This window comes from Malus domestica, chromosome 02 (genome assembly GCF_042453785.1).
Source record: "Malus domestica chromosome 02, GDT2T_hap1".
Taxonomy (NCBI): domain Eukaryota; kingdom Viridiplantae; phylum Streptophyta; class Magnoliopsida; order Rosales; family Rosaceae; genus Malus; species Malus domestica.
The window spans coordinates 18970501-18987209 of NC_091662.1; the positions used below are offsets into that span (position 1 = coordinate 18970501).

Genomic DNA, 16709 nt, shown 5'->3' on the forward strand with positions numbered 1-16709 from the left:
TTGCTTTGTTTAGATTCATAAACATAGAAATTTAGAAGTTTTGAAGAAAAAAAATTGGATTTAGTATCTAAAACCTATTGTACTTTTATGTGCAAATGAAAGTGAATTTTAACAAAGTACCAATTATCAATGTCATATGTGAAAGCACAGAACAATCTCAAAAGAACACAAGAAATTTATGTGGTTCGGCGTAAAGCCTACGACCCATAAACAGAGATTACAAAAGAGTGTTTAAACTCTCACAAGCCAAATCCTACAAATTACAAACTTTAAACCAAAGTACACTAAACATAGGCTTGGCAATTCTTGACACAATCCAATAACCCGACGCGACACAACATGAAATTAACAGGTGTTCGGGTCGACATGATAACGAATCGGGTCATTATCGGGTAACCCGATAAGCACCTGTTAAGATAACGGATTGATTTGGGTATACACATGGGTAACACGATACACGATAAGCAGAATATTAATTTAATAATTTTATAACCGTAAAAAATACTATAATTATATATATATATATATATATATTAAATTAACTATAATAATTATAATAATTATATATACTATAATAATTATACCCCCAAAATATTAACTATAATAACTATACCCCCAAAATATTAGCTATAATAATTATATATATATATATATATATATATATATATATATTTTTTTTTTTTTTTAAATTAAATTTTATACCCCTAAAAACTATAATAATTATATGTGCAAAATAAATAGATTTAAATCTACTTAATAAATATATATATATACCATTGAACTTGATGGGATACAAATTATACGAAACTAATTTCAACGATCCAACCGTCAAACTTGTTTGCATATGCTTCAAGATCGCATCATTAAAAAATCGCAAAAAACAAACATTCAAAGATTAAGTAACCGAACAAAACTTTTCGACGGTTATAAAACGAAAAATCACGATTTAACGGTTATTTTAACTCCGATTTTTATGATTTTTTACAGCTACACTCATTGACCCTATATGAATACAATGAATGAATTCTATCTTCAATTTAAAATATTTACACTAGTGGATACCACAAAATCTTATATTATACTTAATGAAAGTACAAGTAAACTCTTAAGTGTTAGTGAATTTATTGTTTTGATGGGATACGCTTTATACGAAACTAGTTTCAACGATCCAACCGTCAAACATTCAGAGATTAAATAACCAAACAAAACTTTTCGATGGTTATAAAACGAAAAATCACAATTTAACGATTATTTTAACTTCGATTTCCATCTTATGTGTCAGACACCTTATTCTTTAGCTCTTTAGAGTTCAAAGCGGCTTTAACATCTTCCAAACCAAGACTTTCTCTACCAAATAGCATGTTATCGACAAAGTGTTCATATGAAGGAGATAAAGAACACAATAAAGTTATCGCATAATCCTCATCACTAATTTGGTCATCCACACTTTTCAAATCCATCATAAGTTTATTAAATTCATCAACATGCTTAGGAATTGATGCACCTTTATCCATACGAAGAGTATGCAAAATTTTCTTCAAATAAAATCGTTTAGCAAGGGATTTGGCCAAATACAAGCTCTCCATTTGAGCCACAAGTCTGGTGTAGATTTGACGTTACCAACCTCACCCAAGACTTCATTAGATAAAGTCGGTAGGATTGCTCCAAGTGCCCGCTCCATAACGTCTTCCTTTATCTCATCGGTCCATGAATTCGGCAAAGCCTTCACACTCTTGAGCGTCTTCAAATAGGTAACACAAACCTAATTTTTGCATCATCCTAATTTTGAGTCGTAAATCCCAACAAAACCCCCAACCTTTTAGTGTCATTCCAAATTAGTTTCAATCTTTTTAAACATTCCAAACAAGTACCTAACCTATTGAATATGGCATACCCGTTAAGCCCTAATTAGTTTTTCAAACATAGATTATATTCAAAACTCAGCAACTTTATACATTGGGAACAATATTAATATTAGTTGCCTCAAAATCTAAATATCAAACATAGATTATATATTATGGAACCCAATGGTCAAACAGGTAATGAATTGAATCGAAAATGGACAATTTGAAATGACATCAAGAGAACAATCTCTTAATAAAGAAGAAGGTTCAGAATCCACTTAGGGTTTCAAGGGATCTGTTTTTGCTCATGTGATTTCCTCATTCGCTAATTCTCGGCTAGTAAAGCTTCTAGTTCTTTTTTGTGGGCGGTGAAGATGGTGGTGACTACATCATGACAGTCCATACCATTTCAGCAACCTCCATAACCTTCTTCTCAATGTTGGTGCTTGAATTGTAGGGTAGACTTAGTGGTTTGCATTGGGTTTGGAGGTGATAGCATGATGGGAGTGGTGGTAACTGTTAGTTGGTAAAGGCTATGCTATCATGAACTTTAAAAAAAATTTAACATATTTTTAAGTGGTGCTTAACGGATGCGACATTTTCAATAGGTTGGATACTTATTTGAAATGTTTAAAAATGTTGGGACCAATTTGGAATGACACTAAAAGGTTGGAGAATTTTATGTACTTAATCCAAAAAAAATTGTAGTTTGGGACCTCTAATTTCAAAATTTAAATTCTATGTAAATAGTTCTCACCTTTAAATTCGTATGAGTGAATTATAAAAAAAAGAAAAGAAAAAAATAAACCCTCAACCACGAGTGATTACCACCACCACCACTGACCACCATCATCCCTATCATGGTTGCAGCCACAATTACATACCGTTGTCTCCCCCATTTCTGTTGTAGCCACTGCCATTATTGCCGCTGCCACCACCCACCATCATCACCACTGTCTCCACCGCCACTACTAGCATATTTCGTAACTATTATCTCTCATCATTTATATATTATTGACTCTATACACACATTAAAGTCCATATTTAAATTTTCATTGTTCTTTTAAGTTAACTAGAAGAAAATCTGCAAATTCTAGAAAACAAAATTCCATCATTTCAATTTCCTTTATTTTAGAATTCCTTAGTAATCTTAAATTTCCCCATCCAAGCATGTGTAAGAATTTCCAAATTTTTTATAGATCCGTTGATCTGTAAACGAAAATTTCAATTTGAATCATGGGGAGCATATAAGTATAGATACTGATACCAAATGATAGGATACAAATATTGAAAGGATAAAAATTGTAGAGGATGAAAAAGGAAATGCATAGCAAAAGAAAATTAGACAAGGAAAACACCAATCATTTCACCTGTAACTCTCTTTATATCAAGAATAGAGTTAAAAAAAGAAATTAGCAATCTCAAACGGGGCACTTTGAGCCCCGTTAGGCATTGCTTTTTTTTTTTTTTTTCCCACCAAAAGCTGCTTTACTTTAAAGTTAAACAATAAAAAAATGTTTGACAAAATAAAATATCCTACCTTATTTCTCTTTTCTTTCCCTTCGTTTTACAATGTAAAAAGTTGAGAATAGCAAGCAAAGCAACTAGAAAACCATAAAAGAAACGAAAACACCAGATAATATGATTTCCGTAGCTGTTTTAATTAGCTAACACTTAAATCAAAACCTTTTGGAATAATTAAAGATAATAATTTATATAGACAAAAATATTTTTTACACTTAGACGCATTTAAATAAAGCTTAAAAATGCTATAAACATCACACATATGGAATTGTGGCAGAATACTTCACAATCATAGCTTATTTAACCATTGTTGCTGGACCAAAATTATACTCAAACTAGTAAATAATTAAACATCAGGGACGTACGGCTCAAAGAGCTTCACACAGGGATTTGCATCGTACTGCATAATGTCGGCTGCACGCTCAAACTCCTCCCTTAGAACTTTTATGCTGTACTTGTCCACCACTCGACCCAGGTCGTGGGATATCTCGAAAGGGTCTTCTATGCATATCAAATGCCGATCATTCCCAACCCTCCTTGTCCAGTCCTTTTCCCGCTTGCTGAACAAATTAACATCACAGCTAAAGTTGGTTAGTTGCAAGGTTCTTCTCTTTTGGGTAAATAATTACAAGAAAGTTCGTAGTTGAAGGTTTCCATTGGCAATAAGTTGGACAACTACAGCTCTTAATCACAAGCTACAAAACCTCTACTGACGATGGGGGCAACAAACTATAAATAAAAGGATTTAGGTTCAACTCTGGCCCGAAAAGTAATTTAAATGACATTCATCAAAGTGATATTTTATTCAGAATCCATGGGTTTAACAGACTGAGTTCCCCCTAATTCAATCACTTGAGATCAAACAACTATTGATGAATGAAACGCTCAAGCATGCCTGCTATAGTTCCTCAAAACAAACTTAATAGTTTTGTCAAACGTGATCTGTGAAATACATCGACTAGATTCTCTGCTCAGTGTAAAACGCACAAAAAAAAAAGATAAAATATTACTGAAAGGTAATTAGATATCTCATGGACATGAATCAGAATATGATATATGAGCACATGAAGTCCAGCATATTTGCATAAATTTAGCTTCAAAATGATGCAAGACAGTGGCATCTACCTAATACTAGCCTAATATGCAAATGCTTCTCTCAGAACATTCAACTGATGACAATATACCTACTGTCCTTATTTGAAACACATTTGATAAATATATCAATTAATAATCCATTCAACTAATATCTTCAATTACTTACCTTAATAAACATAAGAGATTCTATATCTCACCTGATTAAGCTTCCCGTACGAACAGAAATGACGGAATTTGCATAATCATGGCTATATGCCCAGTAATTGAAAAATCCCCACACGAGTCTAGCAATAGGTTCCTTGTTATGGGACCCAAAATCTCTTAGTTTGTCTACTTGATCAAAGAAAGAACATTCAACGTTCTCTACAGTGACAGAGTACGTTGTTTGCATTCCCTGAAAGAGAAAAAAGGTTGTGCTTAAGCACCGAAAAAGAATGATATTGAAATGATGTCCATATATGCCTTGATGTCCTTCCGTTGAAGACATCAACTAGGAAGTAGGAACACATACCTGTAAGCAGGGGAGAATAGCAGGTCTGCGATGTTGTAAGAAATGAATGCACATCAAAACATACCTGAAATTAAATGCAAACATTAACAATTTCGAGGTAGCTGGCAGAAAGTCATAAACACACAAACCAAAAGTTTTTGAATAAAGCAAAGACTCTAGGTAGAAGTAGCCAAAGTATCTTGTGTCGAAAAAGTGAAGCAGAGTAATCGAATCAATGTCAATGGCATCTGTCGCTGAAGACTTTTTACCACTAATTTTGGGAATGAGAGATTCAGAAGTTAACTTACGCATAGCTTGATAAAGTTCCATGGTAAGTTTCATTGACTCCTCTTGACTTGGCCCAATGTTTCACAATAAAAGCCAATTGCCGTAATCTTGCATCAATTTTTGCATAATCACGAAGAAGCTTTGTATTTATGACAGCCAAAACATTGTTGATGCATATGTCACAGGAGATTCCAGTGACAGGATCCATAAGCTTTACTATGGGAACCCTAGCACGTGTCAACGCCTGACAAACAGGAATACTTAAATAACACATAAATATTATAAAACTCTAGGAGAATTAAATTACTGGAAATACTGTTGCCCATAGTAAATGTATTGCTTTGATAAGATACATGAAGCATAATGAGTTTATATGCTGTTTCATGAAAATCCTAAAACTAGATGATATGGGAACTGTTCCACCATCCTTTCACAGTACACAGTACATGCAGGATAGGGGACTTCATGTGCCTCAGGATTGTACGAACACCACCTTGTCACTAAACAAACAAAAAGGCTGACGCATTTCCTGGATTTGAAAGTGAAGATGGAGGATGTCAAGAATCCCTTCCCTGATAAAAAAATATTGTTTTCAAACACCTCCCTCCCTCTCAACCAACAACCAACACCCCCCGCCCCCCACAAAAAAAAAAAAAAAAAAAAAAAAACACATTTCATAATTGATTGCCTAGTTGGACATTGACAAAACAGCAATACAAGTTACAGAACCACAAGATGAACATTCAATAATAGTATAACAGCCCTATATCTTGAATATCAGAGTCTAGCATATAAAAGTCTAATATCATCATGAATACCAAAGCCTTGCATCTTAAACGATAGGTAATTTCCTAAATCTCCTACTTCCATACATCAACCATTAAGTATAGGTGGCCAAACAATATTTTGCATAGGTAAACCCCCAAAGCAGGAATAGCGACTATATTAGGGAATATAATAATGTACAAATTCAAATACAGAAAGTTTCCCTTATCAACTGAAAGAAGCCCAGTTGCTCAAATCATTTAAGCTCAAAATGGTAATTCAGCTTTTGTTTTCTGCACCATCAGATAATCATTTTTCTCATTATGGTTAAAATTTAGCCCCTCAAATAATTTTATATCTATGTCTCAATGTAAGAAGCACATCGGTCAATACAATGACCTACACACTGCAAGTAGCATCTGTCAAGATTTATAAATGAAAAATCTAAAGTTTTATCCATCACACAAACTCATGAGGAGAAGGCACTTTGATTCACCTGCACATTCTGTAGACTGTCTGATTGCAAAATATCTGCCAACCTCAATAAGAACTCTGACTTGTTAATGTTTGCCTCATCAATTGCAAGACAGAGATCAATATCACTTTTAGAAACCCCAAATGAGTTGCCACACGATCCGTAGATGTATAGTCGAGCTTCAGGCCATTCTTTAGTAACTAACCTCTCCAATAATGTAAACAATTGCTTCTGCTTAGCCTTCTCTTCCTCAGTCGGTATCAAGGAATCATAAATTGCAAGAAATGGAGCATTTAGCCTGTCTATGTCCATGCGACATTGCATCTGTCTTTTGAAGATTCTCATTCTTTGGTTAAGTAGGTGTTGTCCTCTGTTATCTGATCTTGACTCCTGATAACAAAAACTATAAGTAATTAACATCTAAACCATTCATTGCTTTGAATAATTAAAGAATACACATACGCGTACAACCTATAGCATCTTATAAGGACCTGACTTGAGAATCAGTGTCTCAGCCATTGGATTAGGTATGAATGGATAAGATACACAGCAGATAATAATGGGTGTAATGCTTCTTAATCACGATCAACAAGTGATGTCCCAATAAATCTCCATACATATTGCATTAATTGTTGTTGAGCAAAAGAGTTTGGTATAACCCAGACTGCATATTCAGGCATGACTTCACTTTATTGAACACTATCTACGCATTAACTTGAACTATAACATTAATTCAGCAGGAACAAATTTACTCCCCATAGCATTCAAAACCTTTATATGTATTGTAATAGAAACAAAGTTTTAACCTTTTCACGCGCATTATGGTGTTGCTTTGCCTCATTCTTTTTATCCCTGTCATCATCAACCAACTGTTGGCTTCCATCTTCAACGTCTTTTCTCGCCTTATCTCCATGTTGTAAATTCATCATCGACTCTTCAATCTCCAAAGCAGAAGCCGAATGGAGATTGGTGCCAGTGGGCAGACCAGGCTCATCAGGCTGTGCATTGAACCCTAATCCCCGAACCCCATTGCCTCGAGTTCGACCATCTTCATTTGCCAATCTTCTCATCCTCTCATCTTCAAAAGAAACATCCCTGTTCCTCACAAATTCACTCGAACTCTGCCTATCCCTATCCACATTATGCTCAAACTCCCTCCTATTCCCAGAATTCCAACTCCCTCCTCCCCTCGCATTGTTCCCAAACCCTGGCGGCGGAGTATTCCTTTGAAACTGCTTTCCCCTTCCACTTGCACCTCCGCCTTGCTGTACCTGCTCCCGAGAATTGAAATTCGAACCGAAATTATCGTGATTCCCATGCCGGAACTCATTGGAAGTGGAAGAATTGTTAGAACTCAAATTGAGATTCCTGTCGAAGCTATTGCTGAGCTTCGAAACCTCAGAGGAAATGCTGGCATTTGCTGAACCTTCGGGGTTTTGGACAAGGTCGCCAGGCAAATAACTAAACTTGAGCTTCTGATCTTGATGCTGATTCAGCTGGGCAAGGTTTTGGAGGGGATTATTGTTTGGACTCTGAAAGCCGACTAGATTCCTCAAATCCTCGAGGTTTCCCGGGAATTGGTTTCCGGCGAACTGGGGAAAGGGATTCGGGGGAGAGGAAGAGGGATAAGGGCTTTGGGGAAACCCTAGGAAGTTGAAATTAGGAGGAGGGGACTGCGTGGACCAGAGGGAAGAAGGGTTGGGGAGTTGAGGGTGATGATCTTGGCCGTTGGATGATACCCACGGCGGCATATGCGGGAACGGGAGTGTGGGTCCCACCGCAGCAACCGCCGGATCGAGCACTAGAGGCGGTTGCTGTTGTTGTGGGGAGGGGGACTGGTGGTGGTGGAGGTTGGGCTTTTGTTGTTGGAGCAAGGAGAGGAGGAATTCGCCGCCGTTAGAGGACGGGAGAGGCGGCGCGTCTCCTCCACCGCCGGCCATTGGGGTGGGGATGGGCTGGGAGGATGAGTACGGGGTTAAGGTTGTTCAGTTTTCAGAGCAGTCGCGAAGTGTTAAGGGAATCTCTTCAACTCTGGAGTGAGAGAGTCAGACTTTTTTATTGGATTTGATTGGGACCCGAATAGAAAATAGAAGCAGTATTGTTTGATAACAGTTTTCTGTCGCGTTTACGACTTGATACAACGAAGGATGTTTAAAAGAAACTTATGTCCATTCAAATAACTTCATGTTTATAATTGAAATTATTTCTATTGTGTCTCGAAAGATCGTCTTTATAAAAAAAAAATTAAAGTTAAATAGATAATTTGTAATACTTTTACTATTCTGTCTACCTGTTTTTATGTAGTTTGATAGCTAAATGACCTTAGTTTAATTGATTATTTGCACAACAGTTCTAATCATAAAATGAAATTTTATGAATCAATCTTATTTATCATTTGAGTAACCAAGTATTATTCTACAACATATGTGCATCATAATCATCTCAATAATGAATAGAAACTCATAATCAAAACTTTTTGTAACTGATTTACAAAACTACATGCTTATGATCGAAACTGGTCTATTATAAATTACTTTGTAAATATCATCTCAGCAAAAAATCAATAAAAACTAAAGTAACTTTAGTTAATCAATCGTAGCATATAGATCAATGGTTCGTTTAGTAAATCAACTGCAGTATTTTGAACTGTCTATCTATTTAATCATGTTAATTAAGTAAACGATCTTAGTTTTAATTGACTTTTTGTTATAAATAGGCAAAAGTTAGAGAGATAACCTTGGTAGGGACATGGGCGAGGTTGTTGCAATATATTATACTAACACAAAATGATTGCAGGTAAGAGAGAAATATGAGGATACTGAAAATATTCTAACTTTTCTTTCTTTTTCACTCTATCTCTTTGAACACTCGTAATGCTCTATATATAGAGCAAATACTTTGAAGGGAAACAAATTATACTATTAAGCTTGTGAAAAGTTTACTGTATGCATGTGGGCATACATACCTACTATTTACAACATTCCCCCTTGGATGCCCACATATCAACATCAGTTGCCTCGTTAAAACCTTACTTGGAAAAACCCAGTGAAAAAAAAAAACCATAGCGAAGGAAAAAGAGTACAACTTTACCCGGATTGTTGATATGGTGTTAATCATACTTATGTTGCCTTGTTAAAACCTTGATAGGAAAAACCCAATGGGAAAAATCCTAATCGAAGGAAAAAGAGTACTTAGTGAGAACTTTGGTACAACAGAAAATGTTAAGTTTGTGACCTTCGCTAGATTACTTCGGTCACTAGTGTGGATAAGTATGTAAATGGATAGAGACAGGGAAGCAAACATAAGATGTACGTGGTTCACCCAGATTGGCTACGTCCACGGAGTAGAGGAGTTCTCATTAATTGTGAAGGGTTTACACAAGTACATAGGTTCAAGCTCTCATTTTGTGAGTAATAGTGAATGATTTAGTACAAATGACATTAGGAAATATTGTGAGAGAATGATCTCTATTTATAGATGAGAGTTTCTAGTTTCATTTTGACATTGACACGTGTCGTGTTGTGATTGGCTTCTGATGTTGACATGTGTCGCGCTATGATTGGCTTATGATGTCGACACGTGTCACGCTGTGATTAGCCTCCTGGTTGGAGGGAAACTTTTCTAGGTCCTTGACTGTATAACGTTGACTGGTGCTCAGTAGTTTCGGGAGTGGTCAAGTATGGTACAATTAGTGCTCCCCTAAGTTCCTGAGTGAGGGAAGCTCCTCGGTTGGGAACTTGCAAGATCCAAGCCATTGAGTAATCATGAAACTTCTAAGTATCGAAGTGTGGTATCATTTTCACTTGCCTTATCTGTCTCATATGTAAATGTGGTATCTTCTCTAGAAGTACTTTTCCTCCATCCAGGGGTGGTATCTTTAACCGATAAAGATGCACAAGGTAATGTAACAATTTCACTTGAAGCTTACTTGTAGTTTCGGGCTTGGTCAAGTGCGATACAACCCCTATAGTAGGAGTCCCCTAAGTCGCCGAGCTAGGAGATTTGCCGAATGAGGTAACAGACAAGGTAAGCAATCAGACTTCCAAGCAAGTAACCTGGATTGGAGGTTCGACTTCGGCTTCCGGTTGATTGTTCTCCTTCTCCTTGTGTCGTAAATAGTAACAAGGATAAGGAGAAGCAAATGGAGAAGAGATGATATGAAATACTTTTGCTTTTGAAGAAGTAACTTTCCACAAGCTTATTCTTGAACTGGGCTGGAGGGTTTTCTAGTTTCCTTCAAAGTATAAGGCCGACTCAAGAATTTGAGGGTCAAAACAAGTCTATCAAATCTAGACTACGTTCGACCTTGATAATATGGGATACTTTTGTTGTTGACAAAGTAGTGGATGTATCGGCACGTGTTCTGTTACACTTATCTCCACATGCTTCCTTATATCCTTCTTACTTGCCCTATATGTTCATCAGGCAGATGTGGTATCTTATCTAGAAGCATAAGATGTTGAAGATGAGTACTTGAGAGCAATGCCAGGTAAGTAATCAGGTAAGGGGTTCCAGGCAGTGAGTTCCTGACTGAAAAGCTTGATTCCAAGTGCTGATTGATTGCTCTCTTTCTCCTTGTCTTGCAGGTAAGAACAAGGCCAAAGGAAAATATAGGAAAAAAACATGATATGGGATACTCTTGCTTTTAACCTTGATGATATGAGATACTCTTGTTCTGGTGTCGCTTGTTTGCAGAGGTATTATCGGGGGGAAAAGAAGCTGAGTATTTCGAGAGACTCTGTTGAGAGTGCCCTTTCGGATGTGAAGAAAAGTTGAGCATTTTTTTTATTTGCAGGTCTGCCTGGCTATGGAGGATGGAGGTCGACATATATAGGAGTTTCCCTAACAACAAGTAATAATGCTATTCCTTTACCCTTCTTGGTCATAGCAATGTAGTGGGAACTGCAAGCTTCACGTATTTTAACTTTGTCAGAGCACTTTGAAAAAGTGGTCTGTGGTATCTGGAAAGCTGATGTTGTGTGTGAAGATTGCAGACAAGCTTTATCCAAGGAAATCTAGCTCTCGAAGTTCGGAGAGTAGTGCTTCTTCGGTTTTCGAACCAGTAATCCTGTTGGGGATTTGGCTCTCAAGATTCAGATAACGGTGCCTCTTTGATTTTTGAGAAAGCAGTCTTGTTGGGAGTCTGACTATTGAGATTCGAAGAGCAGTGTCTCTTCGATTTTTGAGAAAGTAATCCTGTTAGGAGTCTGGCTCTCGAGATTCGGAGGGTAGTGCCTCTTCGATTTTTGAGCACGTAATCCTGTTGGGAGTCTGGCTCTTGAGATTTGGAGAGTGGTGCCTCTTCGATTTTTGAGCAAGCAATCTTGTTGGGAGTGTTTTCTCGAATGTGAGTAAAGGTTGGGCATTTTTGTCAATCTGCCTTGCCACGGAGCACGGAGGTTGACACACATAGGGACTTTCTAGTTATCAAACAGTGGTGCTATTTCTTTACCTTTGTGGGTAATAGTAGGGTAGCTGGACCTTCAAAATTTATGTGTCTAAACTTTGTCATAGATCTTTGGCAAAGTTATCTATGGTACCCGAGGAGCTGATGTTGCGTATGGAAAGTGGTGCCTCTTCGGAATCCAGAGAGTGGTGCCTTTTCAATTTTTGAACTAACGGCCCTGTTGCCCTTTCTTTTATAAGGGCATTAATTGTGTGCAAGAAGTACATTCAGAGAGTTATTGCTTGTAGGAATTTTCCCCTTACTTCAGAGATTTATTGCACCTCATTTCTCCTTTATCATTTTTGAGAATGTTTGGCCCATCCGACAGTCGTTTTGACTTGAACTTTGGTGAAGAGGCAGCCATGCCTTCTCAATACAACATATGGTGCCCATCCTTCTTATCCCCTACTGGTCCTCTCACCGTTGGGGATTCTGTGATGAAGAATGATATGACCGCTACGGTGGTGGCCAGGAACCTTCTCACTCCCAAAGATAACAGCCTACTTTCCAAACGGTCTGATGAGTTTGCCGTTATGGATTCTCTGGCTTTCAGTGTTCAGTGTGCAAGTTCTGTGTCTAATATGACCCAACGCCTATTTGCTTGAACCTGCCAAGTTGAATCATTGGCGGCTGAAGTGATAAGTCAACTGCAACGATTGCATAGTGAACCTTTGTTGGAAATATGCCCTAAAACCAATCATGTGATGATACTTTACGGACATTTCACATGTTAAACTAATCTAGTTTAATATCAAGGGCAAAGATTATTGTTTTAAGCCGTCTCATATAAATGTTATATGCTTAAACGATAAGTCCAAGGAATATGTAATTAGGAGAATGTAATTTAAACAAGTTAGATTTATGAGACCATTCTCTTTCGTATACATATCCTAAACGTTCCTGATCATAAGATTGCCAATTGGGCATTGACAGTCTGTTAAGATCAGTATGTGCTATGTCTTCTCTTAGTGAGAGTGACTGGTCTCGAGTCATTGGTGTGACTGACACCAAGACAAGTACGTAGGTGCTTAATAAGGAATAAGTTCACTGAACATGATCAACGAAAAGTTCTCATACTCATGTCACATGAGAACTCATGGTTGAGATAATGCAAAGTAGTCCTTTGACCTGAGGCATCATAGTTGTCTTGTGGTTAGGTCCTTGATCTTTGATTATGTCAAAGTCACTCCATTCGCGGGTGTCCACGACATAGTTGGGGTTAAGCCACTTAGCCATGGAGGCAAGTGAATGCGCAACAAGGGATCTCTAACTTTCAAACCATTTGAGGGAGAATACTCTATGATATGATTAAGAATCTCTGGCTAGAGTATGAATGAGATTTAGGAAGTCGTTCCAAATCACATTCAAAGTAATCATATAAGTAAATGAATCACATTGGATAATAGACATGAATAAACTATCAAACCAAACAATGTGGTCAAGAGTATTGTATGTGAGAAAGACCGTATTGCATTGTAATCCTAAATTGAATAGGTTCTCCACCTCTTCTGATTAGCTTGGGTAACCATGACATACTGCTAGGTGTCACTCATGGTTTGTGGAAGCCCTAAACGTGTATAATCACTAAAGGGAGAATTGAAAGTAAGTTTCAATTCACAATCGATTTGAAAGAGTTCTAATCGCCCACTACCTCGCTAAAAGGAACCTAATGGATAGTACACCGTGTAAGGTAGAGATTGAAGAAACAACGGAGATGAGTAAGGATAATTAAATGGTTTAATTATTTATTTATGGCTAGAATTAATTAATATGTTAATTAATCAAACGAATAAGTTCGTTATAGACCTAGGGTTAGTTTTGGGCCGCAAGGCCCAATGGGATTTGAATGTCAAGCCCATTAACTCAAGTTGTATGACAACTTGAATAAACAAAGGGCTTGAAAGCCCAATAAACCCTTAAGGCCGGCCATTTAGAGGAGGGTAGTGAACTTGCTTTAATTACAAGTTTGCCACTCCAATGAAGGAAGGTATAAATATTACTTTATAGCCAAAATTCATTTAGGGTTTTTCTTTTGGGGAAAGGATGAGAACACAAGCTCTCTTTTCTCTCTAAAGAGGCCGGCCACCCTAGAGGAAAATAGCTAGCAATCTTACTTCCTCTAGGTCACTCATTTCTTCTTAAAATCTTACCTTGGTGTGGAGACTTAGAGGTTCTCAATTTTGAGAACTTGGAGAAACCTATTCTTCCATCCAAATCCATGGATCTAAGAAGCAAGGAATGAAGGCCCTATCTCTTGGGTGATTATCCCTTGCTTTTGCAAAGAGGAATCTACAAAGGTATAAATTTCTTAACTCACTTTCTTTTGAGTTAAGTCTTGGTTCACCTAACTACTAGGCTTTGAATTTAATGGGTAATGTTTTGTTTTGAGTGCATGCAAGCATGATTCTGCCTTTAATTTGTTAATTGCATGCTATAGATGTTTCTCAAATGAACATGTTTTTCACAAAATTTCCTTCAACCTTGCCCTTCCTTGCAGGCATTGGGCCAATCAAATCAAGTCCCCATTGGGCGAATAGCCAAGGGCTGATCATAGGAGTGAGCGGCTCCGGAGGGGAGTGAGGAATAGTTGCGTAGCGTTGACACTTATCACATGAGCGAGATATTCTGATGGCATCTTGGTGGAGTGTTGGCCTGTAATATCCTTGGTGAAAAGCCTTGTGTGCTAGGGATCGAGATCCAGCATGATCTCCGCAGACTCCTTCATGTATTTCTCGAAGGACAGTTTTCGCCTCTGCTGGCGTAAGGCATCTTAGGTACGGTAGGTTAAAACCCCGCTTGTAGAGTTGGTCATTAATGATCAAGTAACGGGTAACCTTGTATCGAATCTGCTTAGCTTGGACTTTGTCATTTGGAAGGGTCCCATGAGCAAGGAATCTATAAATCGGGGTAATCCAACTATCCCCCTGTTCTAAGTTGCACACTTCCGCAGCCATGGTACTTGGTGCTACTAACAATTCGACCTGAATTTTTCTCCCAATCTTGTCTTCCACCGCTGAGGTGAGGCGAGCTAAAGAATCTGCATGACTGTTTGCCGCTCGAGGAATTTGGGTGATTTGGTAGTGGAAGTGCTTGAGCAACAATTGTGTTTGTGCCAGATATGCTGCCATGGAGCTATCCTTAGCGTCAAAGTTGTTGGTGACCTGGTTAACCACCAATTGGGAGTCACTGAAAATATCAATTCGTTTAACCTTAAGGTGTTTGGCCAAATGTAAGCCTGCTAGGAGGGCTTCATATTCGGCCTTATTGTTTGACGCCTTGAATTTGAAACGAAGAGCATACTCCATCGCCACTTTGTCAGGGGTCGTAAGGACCAGTTCTCCACAATCTTGTTGGTTGGACGAGCCATCAACATATAGACTCCATGCTGGGGCTATTGGTTCTATTTTCTGGGCTTCTGAGGGTAATGAAACCAATTCTTTAGGCGTAGAAACAATGTCAACATGATATGTGAAGTCGGCGATGAAGTCTGCCACTACTTGGCCCTTCTCAGCTGGCTTTGGTTGGTAGGAGATGTCAAACTCACCCAATGCTATCGCCCATTTGATTATTCGCCCGTAAGTGTCAGGACTTTGGAGTATCTGTCGAAGATGATGATTGGTAAGCACGATGATGGAGTGTGCTTAGAAGTAAGGGCGAAGTTTTCGAGCAGACATGACCAATGTTAGAGCTAATTTCTCAATGTTGGAGTATCGTGTCTCCGTATTTTGTAAGGCCTTGCTAGCGTAGTAGACAGACCGTTCGACATTACCATCATTTCGAATGAGGACGAAACTTACTACTGAAGCTGATACCGACAGATAGATAATGAGAGTGTCACTAACCTCAGGTTTGGAGAGCAGAGAGGCTTTACTCATGTAGTCTTTAAGGTTCTTGAATGCCTCGGCACATTCATCAGTCCATGTAATGTACTTCTTACTTCCCTTAAGTGCTTTGAAGAAAGGAGCACATCTGTCTGTGGCCTTAGAGATGAACCTAGTTAAGGCGGCCACCTTGCTAGTAAGGCTCTGGATGTCTTTTGAAGTTACTGGTTCTTTCATGCCGAGGATTGCTTTGATCTTCTCAGGATTAGTCTCAATGCCTCGTTGGCTTATCATGAAGCCTAAGAATTTGCAAGAGCCTACGCCGAAGGCACATTTATTGGGGTTCAACCTCATTCGATACCTCTTAAGAATGGTGAAAGTTTCTGATAGGTTGGTGATGTGTTGGTCAGCATGTTTGCTTTTAACTAGCATATCATCAACGTAAACTTCCATGCTTTTCCCAATTTGTTCGGCGAACATTAAATTGACCAGTCTCTGATAAGTCACTCTTGCATTCTTTAGGCCGAAGGGCATGACTTTACAGCAATATAGTCCCCTGTCAGTAGTGAAGACTGTGTGTTCTTGGTCCGGAGGGTTCATGAGGATTTGGTTGTATCTTGAGTAAGCATCCATGAAGCTCAGGAGTTCACACCCTGCCATAGAATCTATAAGTCTATCTATAAGAGGAAAAAGGAAAGCTATCCTTCGGGCATCCTTTGTTTAGGTCGGTGTAATCGACACATATTCTCCACAAGACCTTTTGGAGCAGGAGACTTTCCTTGGTCGGATTCTTTTTAACAAGGACAACATTTGCTACCCACGTTGGATAATTGACTTCGCGGACGAAGCCTATGCCTTTGAGTTTTTCAACTTCTACCTTCATTACCTCGTACCATTCAGCGTCATAAGATCTTCGCTTCTGTCTCACTGGCTTGGTCTTAGGGTCAATACTTAAGTGATG

The 16709-nt window shown here is 38.1% G+C and overlaps 1 protein-coding gene across 1 annotated transcript; it reads right to left on the reverse strand.

Annotated features, from left to right (window-relative positions):
- Positions 1-3539: 3539 nt before the first annotated feature.
- On the reverse strand, positions 3540-8645 carry LOC103405731 (UTP:RNA uridylyltransferase 1). Its single transcript, XM_008344759.4, has 6 exons — positions 7288-8645; positions 6503-6871; positions 5262-5485; positions 4975-5038; positions 4661-4857; positions 3540-3928 (listed from the first exon to the last, which is right to left on the reverse strand). The coding sequence occupies exons 1-6, from the start codon at positions 8419-8421 to the stop codon at positions 3715-3717; spliced, it is 2202 nt and encodes a 733-aa protein (XP_008342981.2). The 5' UTR covers positions 8422-8645; the 3' UTR covers positions 3540-3714.
- Positions 8646-16709: the final 8064 nt, after the last annotated feature.